Here is a 22115-nt window from a genome sequence, read left to right on the forward strand (position 1 = left end):
GATTCGCCACTAAATAAGCAAATTAGAAAAACCACAAAATAAATTTCTTTTGATTATGTTTTGTTTTTATACAAAACCAGAAAGTTTCGCGTATCTGCCCAGTCCCTGTGATCTTTCCCCTGTGATCAGTTGCGGATCAGTTATTAATTAAAACAATTAGCTTTGCATTATTGCCATAAATGTTGTAATAAATGTAATAGGCACAAATGCAGTACTTATTTACACTAATTTACACACAAAAAAATCCCCACTATGCAAGATATTCTTGAAACAAAAATATATACATGTACATTGATCCGTAAAATAACTTCTCCTCCCATAAGCGAAAAAAAAATGCATTACATACTAGTCGCCGCTCTCCAAAGCGACGCCAATTAATGTGTATAGTAATTTAGGAGCAGTGTATATTTTTGGAGATTTTAATAGTAGGGTAGGTCAAAAGAATGATTGTATTAAACATGATAAAATTAATTTGTGTATGGATGATATTGATTACACACCTGATAGCACCTCAAGTAGGGCCTCAATTGATGTCCGACACAATAACCACGGGATTAAACTTTTGGATTTATGTATAGCGACCGGTCTGCGCATTGTAAACGGTCGACTAGGCAATTCGAACAATTATACATTTCTTTCACATAACGGTTGTTCTGTGATATATTATTTGCTTACTTGTGATTGCATTTTTGCGCAAATTAACAATTTCACTATTGGTAGTTTTACTGATCATGCACCGTTATTGTTTTCTTTACAATGTAACAATGTTATTTCAGTAGATTCGTCTTTTACAGAAACAAAATTTAAATGGAATGAACAGTTAAGAGATCAAGTTCGATCGGGTGTAATTGCAAATCTTTCAAACTTTAATGTGATTGTTAATAACACAAATTGTACTGATAGATTATCCGTCTACAGTATGCTTAGTGACTTTACAAATATTTTACAAGAGATTGCAAACCCATTATTTTCCAAAAAAAGTTTTTATAAAGAAAGTACGTATTTTTATGAGTGTAAGCGCATTGATACTAAATGGTCTGATACTGAATGCAAAATTTCTAGAGACATTTACATAAACGCCTTAATGCGGTAAATAGTTTTAATAACGAAAAATCGGAACTGAATAGAATTAGTTTATGTGAATGTAAATCACATTACAAACAGATAATAAGGAAGAAAAAGAATGCTCACTTTTAGAAGCAAATGCGTGAACTTGAATGTATCAAAAACAGTCAGCCAAAGGATGTTTGGAAACACTTCAAATCATTTTCAAGTAAAAACACTGGGAATATAACGTTAAATGATTTTTGAGATTATTTCATAAATTTAGGGGGACATTTATTAGATTGTGTAAATGAAGAGGCAGAGAATTTCAAAATTAACAATGATTTTAATATACCGAATACTGTTTACCCTGGACTTGATAATCCGATTACCGCAGAAGAAATCATAACTGCTCTCAAATCGCTGAAACGTAGCAAAGCTTATGGATGTGATAACTTGCTAAACGAGTACTTTATTGAAACTATTGATATTTTATCAGATCATCTATGTGAGATTTTTAACAAAATTATTGATTCGGGCTTTTCCCCCGAGGAGTGGACAAATGGAATTATTATCCCATTACATAAAAAAGGTTCAACTGCTGACGTTAATAATTACAGGGGCGTAACTCTTGTTAGTTGTTTATCTAAAAAATGTACTACAGTTTTAAATAAACGTATCGAACATGTATGTGAACAAAATAATATAATTTCCGACGCCCAAATTGGATTCCGCTAGGGGCGCTCTACAGTTGACGCTATGTTTATTCTCTTTCACTTGTTCAGGATTATTTGTTTGAAAACAAAAGGCTTAACGTTATTTTTGTTGATATGATGAAATGTTTTGATTCAATTTATATAAATGGTATGTGGCTAAAATTGTATAAGTCTGGAATACAGGGCAAAAATTTAAGAATTGTTAAGGATATGTATTGTAATGTAAAATCATGTTTTAAATCATGCTCTAACTTCTCTGATTATTTTAATTATGCCGTTGGTTTACGTCAAGGAGAGGTAATGTCCCCATTATTGTTTTCCCTAGTTGTTGAAGATTTAGAAATGTTCCTTCAACAAGATATTCAATCTGGTATGCCTATTGATGACATTATTTTAATACTTTTGCTTTTTGTCGATGATATGGCGATTATTTGTAAAACACCTAGTGAAGTTCAATATCTTTTAAATAAGCTCTATCAATATTGTGATTCATGGGGTTTAAAGGTTAACATTGAAAAACGAAAATTATGGTTTTCCGGAAACGTGGAGGTCTTTTAGAATCTGAAAAATGGCATTATAATGGGCACCAAATTGGAGTAGTTAATGCTTTTAATTGCCTAGGTACTGTGTTTAACTATACTGGTAATTTTAACATAAATCAACCTAGAGCACTTAGTTGGTAAGGCATTTAAAGCCATGAATGTTTTATTAAGTAAGTGTAATAAATTTGATTTAAAACCTAGAATTTATTGCCAACTATTCGATGCCTTTGTTGGATCTACGTTAAATTATGCAGCAGAAACATGGGGATATTCAAAATCGAAAGAATTCAAAAGAGTACACTTAAAATTCTGTACAAGAATACTTAATGTTTAACCTAATACTTGAAATGCCACAGTTTATGGTGAATTGAGTAGATACCCACTATATGTAAATAGGTACATCCGTATGTTAAATTATTGGTTTTAGTTTATAGCTACAGATAAGATTATTTTAAAAAAGGTTTACGAACAAGCACTTGATAACTGTTCGAAGGGTAACCGTAACTGGGTATATAATATTAAACTGATGTTGGAAAACCATGGTTTTGCTGATGTGTTTAATAACATTCACAACATTAACCCTAACGAATTCGTTAACATTTTTAAACAACGTGTGATTGACTTCTTCAAACAAGAATGGTTTGGTTCCCTAGAAAAGAGCTCTGTTTTAGAAATCTATATGCAATTCAAGCAAACGCTGGAGTATGAAATAAATCTTGATGCTCTTCCCAAAAGTCTAAGATTTTATTTTTGTAGACTGTGCATGTCGGAACATCCATTACGTATTCAGACAGGTAGATATGCAAGAAATAATACACCGAGACAGGAACGACACTGTTTAATTTGTAGCACAAACGATATAGAAGATGAATATCACTTTGTATTTGTGTGCCCGAGATATGAAATAATCAGAAAAAATATATCAAACGTAAAAACTATATAAGGGCATCAGTATATAAGTATTTAAAATTACTTAAATCAAGTAACAGAGCAGAACGTATTAAGCTTTCACTTTTTATAAAAGAATCACTCACTATGCGGGCTGAAATTTTATATGCTCGTGATATATCCAATACAAATTAATGTTTGTTGTTCTATTTATGTATGAATACATATGGAACAATTGTTTGAATTGATCGATTGCAACAAATGTAATTGTATTTACATTAAAATTGTCAACTGTGATTGAATACGCATAGAGCAAATAGTAGTTGTATTTATAAAAATTGTTAACCGCGTCTGTATAAATATATTTTGCAAATACAAATGTATATTCATTACTAGCTCATCTCCACTACAGAGATGGCATTGTCATTTATGTTTACTTGACATCTTTTTTCTTCCTGTTGATTTGTTGTTGTTATTATTATTTATTTTTTTAATTTTCTCTCGGAAATACGGAAATGAAAATGTCTTAGCATGTTGACATATTATTTGTAAATGTATGTGTTTAGACGATGTACTTTGTACAAGTGTTTAATAAAATGTCTGTCTGTCTGTCTGTCTGTCTGTCTGTCTGTCTGTCTGTCTGTCTGTCTGTCTGTCTGTCTGTCTGTCTGTCTGTCTGTCTGTCTGTCTGTCTGCCTGCCTGCCTGCCTGCCTGCCTGCCTGCCTGCCTGCCTGCCTGCCTGCCTGCCTGCCTGCCTGCCTGCCTGCCTGCCTGCCTGCCTGCCTGCCTGCCTGCCTGCCTGCCTGCCTGCCTGCCTGCCTGCCTGCCTGCCTGCCTGCCTGCCTGCCTGCCTGCCTGCCTGCCTGCCTGCCTGCCTGCCTGCCTGCCTGCCTGCCTGCCTGCCTGCCTGCCTGCCTGCCTGCCTGCCTGCCTGCCTGCCTGCCTGCCTGCCTGCCTGTCGGTCTGTCTGTCTGTCTGTCTGTCTGTCTGTCTGTCTGTCTGTCTGTCTGTCTGTCTGTCTGTCTGTCTGGCATCAAACAAATGTAATTGTATTTATAGGCATAAGACTTTGCATAAACAGCAAAACTTCGCATGAAACGTCTAAGAAAAATACAATTATATTATAACGTTATAAATTATCAATTGATTCAGACACACATGATTAATATGTATACTTATTAAATGGACACAACGTCATTTAAATCATTAAAGTAAAAAAAGTATAGGCGATACGTTTTCAACTCGCCTTTTTCTGGATTGACTGCAAACGAATTCTGATAAGTTATCATTGACCAGTGCACATGAGTTTGCTTTGTCATACATATGATACATACTTTTAAACATTTCCAAGCAATATGTTAATTCCTGATCGTGTTCCTAAAGCCATACCTAAGCCATCAATCATAGAAACTAATGCCTTATATGATAAACTTGATCTTTATCCAAAACTCACATAATATTTTTTTTATCCTATAATTTCCCCCTTTTTTCATAAATAAACATCTAATATAGCATTTTTGATTATTTTGTTTTTCCGTAGTTCATAAAAAAAACGGATTCTTCATTTTTTGAAAACCCGAAATCTGATCTAAAAATAGCGATAGTATAAAGCTAAAATTTATACGATCGTTGTTATACTATCGATTTTCATCTGGTAATAGGATAAAAACAAATATAGCTCGCCAGTATTAACATGGCACTGCCCTTCATGCATGATTATACTAAAATACCGTTACGAGTCGATTATTATAATTGTTTCCGTACCGGCCGCGATTTTAATTGATTGAAGCGGTCCCTATCAAGTTGACTGTTATTTCCTCGTTAAACTCGTGCAAAACGTGCACGAACAAAACCGATAGCAAATTGCAATACAGACTTATCAGTTATGCTAATGCGAGTAATGGAGTTCAGAAGTGAGGTCAATGTTGTCAGGCATTTAAGAGTAAATAAACGTCTTTTCTTCATCCAACCGATGGATAAGAATTTTAAAATTGCTTTAAAGAATTCACAGCGCGACTTAATGAAAATGACGTTACGCTATTAATACAATGGTTCAACCTCCGCGCAGATATTTTACTGGAACCAGCATAGCTGGTTCAAATGTATGTCATTGAATGTGAAGGAATGGAACGAAAATTGCGTGGAGATTCAAATTGGTGATCATCGCGTACCTCCGTAAGAGGATTTAAACAATAAAATTAATCGTCTCTGATCCAGAGTGTGGTAAACAGTTCGACAATTAGTGTGCTTTAGCCTCTGCTACCTGGAGTTGCTTCCCTTGACACTTCTCCAGTATGGCGGATGTTTTGAAACATGTTCGGACAAATTGACTTAAAATAAAAAGGCCATGTTTTAAATGATCGGACACAAAACCATGGCAGAAACATTGAGACAAGATATCGATTTTAATTCGCTGTTTAAGAAATTAGGTAATAATATTTATTATTAAGTATATCCGTAACTAGCGATGATTTAAAAATGAAATCGATGTCAAAATCAAAATTGAAATGTCAAAGTAAATGATGAATTATGCTTTCACTGGTACTAGCGCGTTTGTGATTGTTATACCCCCACAAACGAAGTTTAGGGGGGTATACAGGAGTGAACTTGTCTGTCAGTCTGTCTGTCGGTCCGTATTAAGTGTCCGCTCTTTAATTCAAGTTGTTTTCATCTGATCTTCACCAAACTTGGTCAGAAGTTGTATCTATGGTGGACGAACCAGTTATCGAACACCTAAGAAATTACCTTAAATTATGTTAAAATTGAAACACTTAAAATGACAAAAACATTTTGTTTTAACAAATGACTAACAGTTTAATCATTTAATAACTTATCAGTAAAGTTTTCCAGCAAATATCATTCAAGAATTCATAACAATGATTCCCTGGTTATTGTCACCTCTAGCAGACAAAACAAAATGGCGGCCAATGTAAACATGACCTATTACCGGACACTTCATAAATACTACTCTAGCATATACAAAGTCACATGACTGTCATGTGACCCGGACCCGGCGAAAAAATCTGCGTCTGCTGCCATCAAAATTACAAACGGAAATATACTTTTGGTGTGTAAATGCACGTTTTGATAAATGCATTCAAAAAGTAATAGCAAAAAACACATAAAACCTTGTAAATAACAATAAATGCATTCCTTTAACCTGTTTTCGGCACATTTGTTTCAAGCTAAGTAGGCAAGTAGGTCATGCACTTTATGTGCGACCATTTGTTTATCAATGTGACGTAATGCGCACTTTTGCGCATGTGCATACAAAATCAACACAAAACGTCCGATAATACGGGCAAAAGCCCGCGAAGCGGGCGTTGACCGTTCATACATATGGGAATTTAGACATAAAATTACATAAGAATACCACATATGGATACGTCTAAAAAAAATTGCCACGCGACATAGATTTTCGTCCGATAATACGGGCAAAAGCCCGCAAAGCGGGCGTTGACCGTTCATACATATGGGAATTTAGACATAAAATTACATAAGAATACCACATATGGATACGTCTCAAAAAAATTTGCCACGCGACATATATTTTCGCGATGCTATTTATGACCTTGAACAAATCAAAAACACTTTGACATATGCTTAATCACATGTAAATACATACCTCAGGAAAAGTTATATCAATGACATCATAATTGTGTAGCGAATCGCACTAAATATTCTCGCATTATTTGTTTTTCTTCGCAACCGTTCCAGAATTAAGTCATTACTCAATTATCTCCCCTGAATGCTCTTCTTCAGTGGGTATAAGCCGAAGACTGGTTCACTACATATAGTGACAGTCTTTACCAAACACAATTTACATGTAGGTGAACATAACCCGTCTTTAATCTATTGCCGAATCTCAGATTTCTGTCGAATTTATTTGCTTTGATCTTTTCGATATCTTATTGTTATTATTATCCTGACAAATCACAAACGCTTGTTTAAAAATTATTTGTTTTAAACATTATAGTTGGCATCTCTATTCTTCCAGTATTCTTGCGGTATTTCAATAACGACACCCCACTGTTTATTTGTCAGAATTTGTGACGCATTTTCCATTCGCTATCAGAAAGAAGTTTTACGTGTGATCATGAGCAATATTCTGGTAAGTTGTGGTTGTTATCCACCAGAAACACATTTATTCACAAAATTTAAAGATATTCCGATCTAACTTTTTAGTCTTTTAGCTTTAATTTTTAACGTATTTACACCTCGTCTGCTCGCACTTTACCGATTCCCAAAAGGTTACATATCACTATAATTAGTTTAGGCCTAAAACCACAAAATCCGATACCGTTGGATTTTCGTACCACAATCTTACGTAAAAAATCTTCCTGATTCGAAATCAACAAAAAAACAAGACATTTATAAATTGTCTGCATTATTGATCAAATTTTAAGATATTTGATGGTTTTCCGTTTTTAGAAGCTGTTCTGCCAAGGCAAGAGCTGGGCATCATACAAGCCATTCTATCCAGCAAAATTGACAGTTTTGGTTTACAGAAATCAACAAAGGAGGGATTCCTGAACTATCAAAATTTCCAAGCTATACACACAGTTATTATCTTTGGTGATCTTTATTGGTTCTGTTTGTTTACTTGGATGGAACATGTGTGAACTTTTATAGAACTTTGAAAAGTCTATATGTGTATATCTATAACCAAAAATCAGCTATGGTATAATAAGATCAGATGTGCAAACAATGTCAAAGGGTTGTTAAATTAACAATTTGAAGGCAATTATGCTGAAAAAAATATGAAAGTTCCAATGCAAATTTTGTCTGTATATATCGACAAGTGTCTGCCGATAATTGTCAAACTAGTTCTAGTAATACAAAACTTACCACAAGTATGTAAAAGCACTAAGTACCTGTGATCATTTTTAGTAAGATAGTGTAATTCTAAACAGTAGCAAATAGCTTGTTTAGTAAATGCATAATGCAATTAATATGATTTCCGTTCTATTGTGTAATTAATAAATTGGTTGTTACTTGTTAATCCATGATAAATGTTTGATGGCTAGTACAAAACCAGCAATGTTAATTTTGTAAAAGGTAATACAATAACACCACTTTGTAATTTCATATACGTAAATATTCTTGAAATGTAGGTTGATGACAGTGTGTTAGTTTTACTTATTTTGTAGCTATTATTTAATGTGCAAATAAATGATGTGAAGTGTTTTGTATCTCCACACAATACCACATACCTTTTTATATATGTACTGTGCAATGTGTTATTTGAATGTTTAAATAAAAAAATATGGATGATATAACATGATGCATTCTTATATTTGCATTCCAATTGTAACTATAGAGCTAAGTGTATGCAGTTTAGACTGTGATTTTAGAATTGCTACAAAATGGCTAGTTTTTTAGTGGCGACAAAATTTAAACTGTTCAACAATAGTTTGCGAACGAAAATTAGAAACCTGCAAGATATCTGTATTTATTAAATTATTATTTTAATTGCGAAACAAGTGTGTTGTTATGCTGTTACACATAATTATACATTGATAATAAATAAGAAGACAATTAGTGGCGTTAACGTTTCCCAACAGTAGAAATCGTTCTTCTGATGAAGTCAGTGATATACAGACGAAAGCTCCAGGTATGGCTCTCAATACGTAGTGTGTGCTATTTGACAGTCTAAAAAATATTGTATTAAAAAAAATCCTGTCAAATTTGTCAATCAAAATTGATTTGACACATCACATGATTTTGATTATGTTAAATCAGTGTACTGTATGCTAAATGCAACTGCTTTAGCAAGCTGTCAAGTTGAATTGAGACATTTGATGAAACAAACTGTTTCCTGGGTAGGACCAATACTTAGTGTCTATATGACGTACCATGACGTTGAAAGTCTACAAGACCTACTAGGTAGAACGAGAAATGTACTTTGACGTACAATTTTCACCGACCATTGAGTGTTAGCCGATCAGAAGACACCTTACGTCTGTTGCTTTTAGAGATATTTGACATTGAACATTATTATTATTATTATTTATACCGAATTATGCGACCATCGACCGCTTACTCATATATATTGTGCGTATTTATTAAACATTATTATTATTATAATTTATACCAAATTATGCGACTATCAACCGCTAACTCATAGATATTGTGCGTATTTATTGACCTGGCGTGGCGGAATTAACCTCTGACTAATGCAAGTTATGGTTATCACAAAATACGACCAACGGGGAGGTTATAATACATTATTTATCCCGTTAATGCTTGGTAACTGTTTGGTTACAGTTTGGTTACAGTTGGGAATTTCCTACACAGTTATGCGCTGGACGGTCGTGATACTCCGCCCTGCATGATCAATAAATACTCACAATATGCTGAATAATTTTAATTTTAAAAAGGTAACAATTGAATCTTCTTCAAATTTGTATATAATCTATTTTAATGCATTAAATACTTGAAACTTCTATGTGTTTTTTTTTTTTGCCATTCTGATATTTTTATTCATTTTGTCCTCAATTAAAAAAGAGATTTTAAACATTTATTATGAATAAATCTGAAGGAAAAGCGGCTCAAGAGACTAGTGTTTTGATTGGCTGTTCAGAAAATGTGTATGTAGAAGTAAAAACATGTATGTCGAAGTACAAATTGTACTTTGACGTACAAATATATACTTCGAAGTGTATTTTATATTTATGTCGACGTACAATTATTGTACTTCGACGTACATTTATCTTTTTAACTTGTAGGTCTTCTTGACTTACAACCCAAATGGTACGCCATAGTATGTCTTTAGGGTTATCTAAAGAATGCTCCCACTTAAGGGATCAATGCAGATACCTCCCAGTGACTATGCCAGTAAGCAGACACCCCATCCACTATACCACAGACACCGAACCAGCTATAAATTCCTGTGGCTAGAAAACAAAAAATATATAAGATGCTAGATCTTTAAGCTTGGAACATGTAACTCGTTTCAAGATTGATTTTTTGGATGTATTACTTAATTATTGCAACAATTATAATATTTTGAACACAATCATGTCCATATATTTATTAAAAATACATGGTTATCATCAAAAAAACTTAAAAAGCTTTTGCCCGTAAATAAGGTAGCACCTATAATCATATTAGGTGCTGTTCGATAACAGGTACTTACACGGTACATGATGTCTAGGCCAAGTTCGAACACAGGCCTTGCCGGGTCAAAAACTAGGTCACGGGGTCACTTATATATAGTGCGTTTTAAACATTCAGCATGTTGTCCGCTCTCTAATTAAAGTAGTTATCATCCGATCTTCACCAAACTTGGTCAGAAGTTGTATCTAGATGATCTTAAGACCAAGTTTGAACATGGGCCTTGCCAGGTCAAAAACTCGGTCAGGGGGTCACTGAGTGCGTTTTTTAACATTCAGCATGATGTCCTCTCTCTTATTCAAGTAGTTTTCATCCGATCATCACCAAACTTGGTCAGAAGTTTTATCTAGATGATCTGAAGGCCATGCCAGATCAAAAACTAGGTCACAGGGACACTTAGTACGTTTTACACATTGAGCATGGTGTCCGCTCTCTATTTCAAGTAGTTTAAATCCGATCTTCACCACACTTGGTCAGAAGTTGTAACTAGATGATGTGTAGGTCAAGTTCGAACATGGGTCATGCGGGGTCAAAAACAAAGTCACGGGTCAATTAGTGTGTTTTAAACATCACAATGTTGTCCGCTCTCTAATTCAAGTAGTTTTCATCCAATCTTCACCAAACTTGGTCAGAAGTTGTATCTAGATGATGTCTAGGTCATGTTTGAATATGGGTTTTGCCGGGTCAAAAACTAGGTCACGGGGTATCTTAGTGCGTTTTAAACCTCACCTTGTTGTCCGCTCTCTAATTCATTTCAAGTTGTTTTCATCCAATCCTCACCAAACTTGGTCCCAAGTTTTATCTTAATGATCTCTAGGACAAGTTTGAACATGGGCCATTCCGGGCCTCAAACTAGGTCACAGGGTCACTTAGTGCGTTTTTTTAATTCAGCATGGTGTCCGCTCTCTAATTCAAGTAGTTTACATCTGATCTTCACCAAACTTTGTCAGAAGTTTTATGGAGATGATCTTAAGGCCAAGTTAGAACATGGGCCTTTCTGGGTCAAAAACTAGGTCAAGGGGTCACTTAGTGCGTTTTAAAAATTGAGCATGATGTCCGCTGTTTTTTGTGAAGATGACATGCAAAATATTATGTGTCAATGCGGCATGTGGGGGTATTCGTCACGTCTGTGACAAAGCTCTAGTTTTATTAAGCATCAACTTGTAGACTAGCATTTCGTTGTTTTGCCATTTAAGCCAAGTCTCAAGAACCAATGCCAATTGTTACTAAATTTTTAGCAGAAGTGTTCATTCAATTATTCATAAGTTACATCTATTCCTACGTTAGCGTTACTGACCGCCGAAATCGCCATAGGCGATTAAAATTCCTGGCTGGCGATTAAAAATAAGATTTTCATGAAATTGGCGATTGAAAAAAAAGACCCTATGCTTTTCAAATGCACAATGCAAGTTTTTAGGTCGTACAAATCGCCAGAAACATCGATAAGATTACACCGATAACACCCTTACCAGAAAGGCTCTAGGGGAATAAGGACGACCGCCTAGGTCAATAATCAACATGGCTTATGTCTTAATTTTTCACGCTTTACACTGCGACCAGACTTTTTCGAACATTTGGGTTACGCGGCGATTTACGTGATTACTGAATCACTGAAGCGTGTCGTGTAATTACTTATTGTTGTTACGATTCAAGGTAATCGAATTGACCAGTACGGAATTGTCATTTAATAAGATAGGCGGAGTTATGGAATTATTGACATAGCCACTATAAACTAATTTCCCAAGAAACAGCGATTTTGATTGGCTAAAAAGTAGATAAGAGTAACTTCCCTTTACGGTCGCTATGCCACTTGAAAGCCCGATTTAGAAAGTGAGTTGCAGATTCTGGGAAAAATGGATGCTTCGAACGAAAAAGGAAAGTCAACAGAAATTAACACAATTCTTTAGAAAAGAAAGCAGACAGAATAATGTTAGCTCAGGAAATGTCCAAATGTTAGGTTCACGATTGGAGAATGTCTCAAATAGTGCAGACGCGAATGCAGAATCAGAAACGTCTTATCTAACCAGTGTATATAAACAGTTTAAAATAGTTTCAAAGTTCTACAGTTAACTATATTTTTATGCCCCCCTTCGAAGAAGAGAGGGTATATTGCTTTGCTCATGTCGGTCGGTCGGTCGGTCTGTCGGTCCGTCCACTAGGTGGTTGTCAGACGATAACTCAAGAACGCTTGGGCCTAGGATCATGAAACTTCATAGGTACATTGATCATGACTCGCAGATGACCCCTATTGATTTTGAGGTCACTAGGTCAAAGGTCAAGGTCACGGTGACCAGAAATAGTAAAATGGTTTTTGAATGATAACTCAAGAACGCATACGCCTAGGATCATGAAACTTCATGGGTAGATTGATCATGACTCACAGATGACCCCTATTGATTTTGAGGTCACTAGGTCAAAGGTCAAGGTCACGGTGACCCGAAATAGTAAAATAGTTTTCGGATGATAACTCAAGAACGCATACGCCTAGGATCATGAAACATCATAAGTAGATTGATCATGACTTGCAGATGACCTCTATTGATTTTGAGGTCACAAGGTCAAAGGTCAAGGTCACGGTGACCCGAAATAGTAAAATGATTTTCGGATGATAACTCAAGAACGCATACGCCTAGGATCATGAAACATCATAGGTAGATTGATCATGACTTGCAGATGACCTCTATTGATTTTGAGGTCACAAGGTCAAAGGTCAAGGTCACGGTGACCCGAAATAGTAAAATGGTTTTCGGATGATAACTCAAGAACGCATACGCCTAGGATCATGAAACATCATAGGTAGATTGATCATGACTTGCAGATGACCTCTATTGATTTTGAGGTCACAAGGTCAAAGGTCAAGGTCACGGTGACCCGAAATAGTAAAATGATTTTCGGATGATAACTCAAGAATGCTTTTGCCTAGGATCATGACACTTCATAGGTACATTGATCGTGACCCGCAGATGACCCCTATTGATTTTCAGGTCACTTAGTCAAAGGTCAAGGTCACAGTGACAAAAATCGTATTCACACAATGGCTGCCACTACAACGGACAGCCCATATGGGGGGCATGCATGTTTTACAAACAGCCCTTGTTGAATTGATTTCTTCAATTTTCATGAACTGACAAGTTCAGGATAGTTTCAATATGAACATACGTTGAACATATTCCTAGTTTATACAATATTGGTTCGTAAAAGAGATTTGTGTGAGTTTAATCAATCTTTTCTTTGGGTTCTCCACTTTTAAATGTAAGAGGAGATCAAGCCCCCCCCCCCCCTTTTCCTGAAAGTGAGGGGGCAAGAACCCCTATCTACATTTTTCTAGATGCAACCCTGTATATTTCCAATGAGCGACATCGGATGCTAGCCCAAGTCAGTTATGAAATCATACATTTCAAGTCTCATGGTTTTGCCATGAGTCTGATGGTCTTTGGCATGCAATGACGGTCTCACGCTGACTTAGTAATTTTAAACGCATTTTTTCAAAAACAAATAAAAAAAGAAAAAAGGAATGTTTGGATTTCATAAAATGTCGTATAATTACTACCGAGACGGTGGGCTGTTTTAGTGGTTTCTAACCTACATACCACATGTACCGAAAACTGTTTAACCGTGTTAATGTATCATTATCACTACGCCACCGGTGTCTATGTAAACAAAAAAAAATTGGCTGCAAAATGTCAGCAAGTGACTCACCAGCGAAAATAAAAAAAACTTAATTAGTCTTAATTTTGCTCAGGAAATAGTCCCAAAACGCACCACAGATGATCTAGGATCAAAAACATTTCCAGGGGGGCATGCCCCGGATCCGCCTAGATTTGGCTACTAAGTTTTTTTCCTTAGCGCTAACCTAGTATTCTATGGTACTGGGTATTCTCACCCGTAACGCTTTTCTTAAGAAGTAAAGGTTTGCATGCAACAACTCTATATCTCTATTACCACTAGTACTACTATGCTGTTTCACGGCTATTAGTGCTCTCACAAAGATTTTATTTCAGACACCTTGGTTTTGGGACTCAGTTTGTCATGGTAATCTTCTCCCACATACATCATTCATGCCTTTTCAAGTATTGTATCATCTGTTCCTGTGAATTTGGTACAGCTGGATATGCAATATATCATCTAAATTTGCATTCACAAAACTTTCTAATTCATGGCAATCATTTATTAAATTTGCATCAGGGCTGAATGGCTGAATCACACATTTATGTGTTTGTCTCTTAGTGTAGGGATGGAAATTAGTTTTCTCCTGTTTCCCCGGGTTGACAATATTTAGGCGTGGGCAAGTGAATAGCCAAAGTTGGTAGACTGGGCAACTAGCTTAAAAAAACTATTTCACATTTTCCACACGGATTATCCTTTTTTTTGAAGAATCAATTTTCATGTTTATAAAATGGCATTATGCATAGTCATTTTTTTGTATTGTGTGATTTTGTTGTCTTAGAGTAAGTATTAAATACTTATGATGTGTACTTGTTATTGGGCTTCTTTTTATTTGCCCAGGCAACCAAACTACTAAAGATAGTTCTTATAAGTTACCAGTCAGGAAAACTTATTGTAAAAAATTATTTTTTTATCCCTTAAGTGTGTTCAGCATTTTATTGCGATCAAGAACAGAACAGAACAGAAATTTTATTCGGCTTGTACATAGTACATCGTCAGTCTAAACCATGTTATTATAAACATATCAAAAGGTCATGTGAAAAGAAAGAGCTCATACAGTTATAAGAATTGTACATACTATCTAACATAATACATGACAGTGATGGGTTAACACAAAACAATGAAGACAAGAAAAAATTGAATTTTTACAAAGTATGTGTGCAACAGAGTGGCAATCAGCTATTTAAGAAATAGTAAACTCCACTGAGGTCCCTATGGCATTATAGTGACCAGCCAGGCAGCCACAAACCGTATATGGACCAAAGCCGTAGGCTGTCACTATAATGCGATTGGGACTGAAGTGGAGTTTACTATTTCTTATATAACACGGAAGAGAGTTTCCCTATACCATTGTACAGTGTTGTACGATTGTTTATGGTTTAGATCTAAAAGAGATAAACTGAAGAATTTCGCAGGAATAATGATGTCATTTTGTTAAAAAATGACGTCATTTTACAGTAAAACAGTGCAAATTTAGTATATGAACGGTCCATATACAAAAAATAGTAACCGGTCCATATACTATTAGGTTCCTCTATCGCATTTTATAGACTGAAACCGGTCATATAGATATAGAAGGACCAATATCTCTGAGGTGTAATATTAGCATTTATGCAATAATAGGCAAGCACTTACTTTAACTTGTTTTTAATCTAATCATTTGTTTCAATAAAATTACTTAAGAATTTTTATGGATATTAATGTAAGCCTTGAACTACATTATGTCACTTTTATGCCCCTGAAGGAGGGCATATATTGATCGGACTGTCCGTCTGTCTGTTCGTCACACTTTGCGTTTAGGTTTCAAAAAATGCTCATAACTTCTATGTCGCTTCAGATAGCAATTTCATATTTGCCATGCATGTGTATATGGACAAGGCCTTTCCATAGGCACAGTCACACATTTTGACTCCTGTGACCTTTACCTTGAACTTAGGGTCCGTGTTTAGGTTTCAAAATCTGCGTTTAGTTTTCGAAAAAAGCTCATAACTTCTATCAAGCGTTTATAGGGGGCATAAGTCATCCTATAGTGACAGTTCTTGTTTTTTTGGCATAAACAAAAAGCATAATTAAGTCCTTTTCGAAGATTGCATTCAACAGTTTTATTTTTTTATATCTATAAAGAGATAATCAATTAAAACTTCTGGCCACTGACCAAGGCTCATTTTAAAGCCTTAAACCATCATTTTGTATGCCGATATAAACACCTAGAGAAACCGTTATGTATATTTCTAAAATTGGGTTTTATGTCTAGTTAATTAGATGGTTTTAATTTTCGTATTGAAGGTCACCATTTAGATGAAATAAGAGTGAGAGCACTAGAAAACATCTTGTCCAAGTTGGAACATAAGCTGATTTGCGACTCGGACCTCGTCCAAGAGAGACACCTGTTTATAAGGCTGCTAGAATGGTTCAATTTTCCGAAGTCATCAAGGCACTCTGATGTGCTGAACCTGTTTCTTAGGCTGTCACAGGTCTGTTTACTTACTAATAATTGATTCAAGCTTTTTATTACCATATTCTGTAATGTGAACATCTGACTATTCAAATGCTGTAAAATTATTCATTAAGAGAATTATAGGATAAGATTATGTGTATGTGTATTTTTGTATAGTACAATGTATTAAAAGCTTTTTTTTGCTATATTGTTTTAGAAGATAAGATGATGTACAAAATCCAAATATTAACCCTTGAAGTCTCATTCATCATTTGATAGGAAGTTAACTCTTTCAGTGCGGGAATCGAATTTTGAAGGACTTTGCAAACAGTTTGGATCCAGATGAGACGCCACAGAACGTGGCGTCTCATCAGGATCCAAACTGTTTGCTATTCTGATAGTATTCTTTGAAAAAAATCGAAGAAATGGCTAATTTTAGAAATTCAGCAGACGACATTTCAGGAGATGACAAATTTCCCAGCATGCAAAGGGTTAAATAGCTAAATATGAAAACATATCAGGGCAATTCAGTCATTAACCAAAGCAGGGTTCTGCTGTGGGCCCGTATTCGCCAAACAATTCTTAGACTTAAGTCTAAGAATAAAGAAAATTCTTTAAATTAGAATATTCAAGAATTTCTTAAATTTTGAGTCAACCTCTGCAGTAAACATCTCTATCTATATTAGTCTTCATATAGAACATTTTGTTAATGACATAATCACCAGTGGAGGCCTGTATATATTCAAACACTGAACACATTTTTCTTGGTTCTAAGTCTATTCTTTATTCTTAAGTCTAAGAATCGGGCCGTGGTTGTGGACTGTTGGGGACGAGAGATTTTCTAGCTTTTAATAGTGGGGACCAGTTATAAAAATGTGGGGAAACAGAAACAAGTCTCTACCATTGGCCAATTGCTTGATTTCTTCTTATCGTCACTTGATTCAACACTCATTTGAAGACTAACTTGTAAAACGGTTTTAACAGGGAACAATTTTTGACATGTTTTAAAAAATGTCTGGTTTTTTCATTATCATTACATGGGGAACATATAGGATATGTAGGGCTATTCGGACATTGTTGGGCTGTATATAATTACACCACATTTTCTTACTTTAGCACTAGTTGCAAAAATAAATTAAAGTTGATTATGTTTTTGACATTTGACACATTTTTGTTCATATTTACCCAAATACAAACCAAAATGAGTAGAATTTATATGTTCTATGGTAAATTTTTCTTACAGATTATTTTTAGCCACCCGAAGTTAACACTGCAAATAATGTAGTTCATCTAAATGATGTGAACAAAAGTTCTGCTGACTTGATATTATTAACCCTTTCCCACTCAGAAGCTAAGTGAAATGACTACGTGCAAACTCGCAGTCTGTTCAGGTTTTATGCTGTTTTCTGCTCATCAGTATCTTAGGGTTGGAGATGAAGCTTTAAAAACTTGAATCTAGTAAGAAAGGTCTTAAATTAGATATAACTTTATAAGGGACTACACATGTGTGAAAAAAGGTTTTCTAAGTGGTTAAAAAAAGGTTACATACCACTATCCTTTGAATAAGCAAGTCAGTGTGACCAAGCAAGTCAGATGTCTAATTTAACCTGAGTTAAAACAAAATGTTACAAGCTTTTATGATTAAAACAAAGTGTGAGCAACATCAACATCAACGGGCCTGCATGCTTGTGCTTATTTCTGTCACTGATACCAGTAAAAATTCACCACTCCAGCATACATCAGCCGCAGAGACTATTCAGGACATAGGCGGCATAGAGTTCCTGACTCTGCTACGCAAGGATGTGGCCAGCAGTCTTCAGCCATTGGTCGACCAGATCTTGGAGAACTGCATGAGACTGCCGGATGTCGACGTGGGACTGGATCATGCGCCCGAATGTATTTACCAAAGACACGACCATACAGGTATGTGTTTTCTTGAGACTGTTTTCAAGAAATAAAAGGAATGAATTCAAATAATCATGAAAAAAGATGCAGTGGATATAGTGTTTTACTTACAATGTGGAATTCCTTGGTTTGATCCCCACTCAAGATGCACAGAAAACAGAGTGAGACTTGAGGGTGTCTCTTTAGTATTTTGATACATTTGAGCTCAAATAATAATTAGGGTTTTAATATTAATTGGAAAGTGTTCTTTAATACATGACATGTTGTTCAATCATTTAAAGCTGAAAATTTATTTTGAAAAAATAATGTTTAAAAAGTTTCTTTTATAAATATAACAAGACTTACACTCATTCAGGTATGATTTTCTCCTAGATTTATGGCTATGAAATTAATACTAATCAGGAATGGCAATTTTGATGGACTTCACTGGCTATCAAACATGATAACGAAAGGTCAAAATTGTTGTATTATATATGCGATTATATAGGAATTATTAATTAAAATAAAACAATTACTAGTTGTAGTTATCCTGATTTCCAAATCTCTGATAAAACTTTTATTATGGAGGTAAAACTAATGCTGACCAATTTAATGCACCAATGGAAGTTTCAATGAAAAAAACTGAAGTTGATATGGTATGTGATTTTGAACTGATTTAAGATGCTTTAGTTTGGTTTGTATCCCCCCAAAAATAAATGGCTTTGTACATGTACCTGCAAATAAGCACGATTTTCCTAATAGAAGTACATGTAGCAGCGATTTTTGGCGCAATTGGGATGAGGACTGGTAGAACGCAAATTGGGAAAAATAGCGCTAAAAACACGACATTATTAAAATTGTCATTGTGAGATCTTTAGATTGGGCATTATGGGTCTTTCTTATTGCTTAGAACTTACTTTCACAAACACATATTATTATTGTTGTACATGCCTTTTTGCTTTCCTGTGCTCAGGAAATTCATATTTATTCATTCATTCATCAAATTCATGTTATTTTCGTGCAGATAATGCACTTTTGCATTAAAATAAAAGCAATATTCCTCCATTTTGGCAATTTTCCAGGATGGCCATTGGGAATTTTGTACTTTTTTTCCCTCCAGTCAGAAAGTGTAAAACTTGTTTTATGTATGATAGGAGCAGGGGAGACAACAGTGGAAACCATGGCAACGAGACTTACCCAGGACTGCTCCCTGGACCCTAGCAGCCGACATGCTCCATCAGAAGTGGGTTTGAAGCTCCCCAATTACCGAGAGCCGCCCCTTGGGTTCTTCCAGGGTGATGCCCAAGTATCGACCAATCAGCTGCCACCTACTGATCTACCAGTCCACGTCAACGTAGGCACTGGTTGGTAGGCTTGGAATGACTTTCCAAAGATCTTAGCTTTGGTTAGCAGGGATGTGAACAACATTAATTTTGAATTAGTTTGTGTCTTAAAAATACAGAAATGTTTCATAAGCCTTTAGATATTTGTTCCACAGTTGTTGATTCTTCAGGAGAGCACTGTTTATGCAAAGGAAATTGTTCAGTTGTTGAACAATATTTTACAAGTTAATCTTAGATAGTGATGTATAAATACTGTATTATTTTCAAGAAAATTTCTGTTGAATAACAGTGGTTTTTAATTCTTATAAATAAATTTTTGAACCTATATATATCTGTGTTTCAATATTGTGTTTTTCTTCATGTTGAAATAGACTTTCAAATATCCAATGAATACTTCTGCCTCATGTATATACAGATAAATAGATTGGGTCTTTGAATTGTACTCTTAGATCAAAGTGCGTACCTTTCATTAAAATTTCAGATTGCTGGTTATCTTTGATTATTTCATTTTCGTGCTCTGTGAAAAGGGGGTTTAATGCATGTGCGTAAAGTGCCATCCCTGATCCCAGATTAGCCAGTGCAGTAAACACCTTTTTCGCTAAGAAAAGACTTTGAACATAGAATACCATTAATGCAGAAAGTGTCCCTGATTAGCGGGTGCAGACTGCACAGGCTAATCTGGGATGACACTTTACGCACATGCATTAAACGCCCTTATCACAAATCACGGCTCATATAATTTTTAGCCCCTATATTGCAGATTGCAGCAGCTGTTTCCGGATGACAATATTCCCTTGGCTTCCCCTCACACCCACCGATAGACATGTGATCTCTTCCACCAACAGGTGAGCACAATATTACTTGTCAGCATTTATCCCATCATTACGCCTGCACTGACAAAATAACACCTCTCAGTACAAGCCGTATTTCAGTCTTTAAAAAAAAAGCTAACATGCACAGTGTAGTGTCATGTTGTTTACTTTTGTAATGTTATTTAATAGTTATCCCCTGCCATAGGCAAATGGATATTGTTTTGGCGTTTTCCGTCTGTCAGTCTTTCCGTCTGTCTGTCCGGAGCCATATCTTGGAAGTGCTGTGGCGGATTTCATTGAAACTTGGTATGAGTATATATATGGATAAGAGGATGATGCACGCCAAATGGCATTGAACACCATCTGTTAATAACGGAGTTATTGCCCTTTGTATCTTGAAAAATTGCTTTTTAAGTGTCAAATATAACACTTTTGTGTCCAGAAGCATATTGGCGGGGATATCAATTCAACACATTTGCTTGTTTTTATGTAGTTTTTGTATGTTTAAAGTCTAACCTGACCAAGTGGTCACCTTGAATTAGCAGTGACCTTGTTAAAGTGGTTAAGCCTAAATTCATCCATACAAAAATAGTCATTAATACAACTGAAATAAAAGGTAACCAGCTGTATGTGGCTAGTTGTCATCATATTTCATAACAAAATCCCCTTTTCACCTTGTTCATTGATTACCAGACCAGGCATTTCCCCAGTGGTTTATGCTCAGTTACCACAGTTAATTTCTTAATCAATGTCACAGTGATGCTTGAATTTCTTATCATGATGATTCAGCGCTTGAAATTTAGACAAGCACTTAAAACTGTAATTTGATTGTTGCTTTTATTCTGCTAACGACCAATCAACAATTTCTGAATACTTGAACTTTAGCTGAATAGAAGGGTAACTCCACTATATTTAAGTTAATCCTTTACCCCTCAAATACGCATTTTGACGCTTTTGTAGTATCTTGGAAAATAAATAAAACCTTTCTTAATTTATTCAAGTTTTAACGGCTACATTTTCAAACCAAGATATTGATGAGCAGCAAACAGTAAAATACCTGAACAGATTGGCAGTTACTCGCAGTCTGTTCTGGTATTAAGCTGGTTACATATTACCATTTTCAGTTTGGGTCTGAGTGGGAAAGAGTTCAGTCAGGTATTCATTGCCTTTTCTCACTACAGCTCCCTGCAGAGTCGTGAGGGGGCCATGCTGGTGAGCACCTGTGAGTTCCTCAGTGACGTCGTGTTCCAAGACTTCCCCGCGGAGATATTCCTCCAGAGACCCAACATCATCAAGGTGAGGAGGGATTGTTGCTGGCCTATCCTTATGATTTTGTTAAGGCACTGGGGCAAGGATCCATAATTTGAAGGGTTTGATTTTTTAATGAGTGAAAATGGGAAAATGGGGCTTAATGCATTTACGTTTAGTGTCGTCCCTGTCTAGCCTGTGTAGTCTGGACAGGCTTATCAGGGATGACACTTCCCACTTTTATGGAATTTTGGGTTTATATGAAGTCTCTTCCAATGAAAAACAAGTTTGGGCGGGAAGTGTCGTACCAGTTTAGCATGTGGGACCTGCACAGGCTTATCTAGGACAACACTTGACGCACATGCATTAAATCCAGTTGTCGGAGAGCGATACTCAAGTATTTAATGTGTCCTACATA

At 35.6% G+C, this 22115-nt stretch overlaps 1 protein-coding gene across 2 annotated transcripts in view; it reads left to right on the forward strand.

Moving 5' to 3' along the window:
* The first annotated feature begins 5118 nt into the window (after positions 1-5118).
* LOC127874525 (rotatin-like) overlaps positions 5119-22115 on the forward strand; it is a 96283-nt gene continuing 79286 nt past the window's right edge. Inside the window, exons 1-6 of one of the 2 annotated variants that reach the window (XM_052418893.1) lie at positions 5119-5620; positions 16260-16447; positions 18144-18333; positions 19449-19658; positions 20398-20482; positions 21631-21745. In XM_052418893.1, the coding sequence (XP_052274853.1) occupies positions 5548-5620; positions 16260-16447; positions 18144-18333; positions 19449-19658; positions 20398-20482; positions 21631-21745 (861 nt within the window). In that variant the 5' untranslated portion in view covers positions 5119-5547. The remainder of the gene's footprint in view (positions 5621-16259; positions 16448-18143; positions 18334-19448; positions 19659-20397; positions 20483-21630; positions 21746-22115) is intronic. The other variant, XM_052418892.1, reaches the window with a different exon arrangement.

This window comes from Dreissena polymorpha, chromosome 3 (assembly GCF_020536995.1).
Source record: "Dreissena polymorpha isolate Duluth1 chromosome 3, UMN_Dpol_1.0, whole genome shotgun sequence".
NCBI lineage: Eukaryota > Metazoa > Mollusca > Bivalvia > Myida > Dreissenidae > Dreissena > Dreissena polymorpha.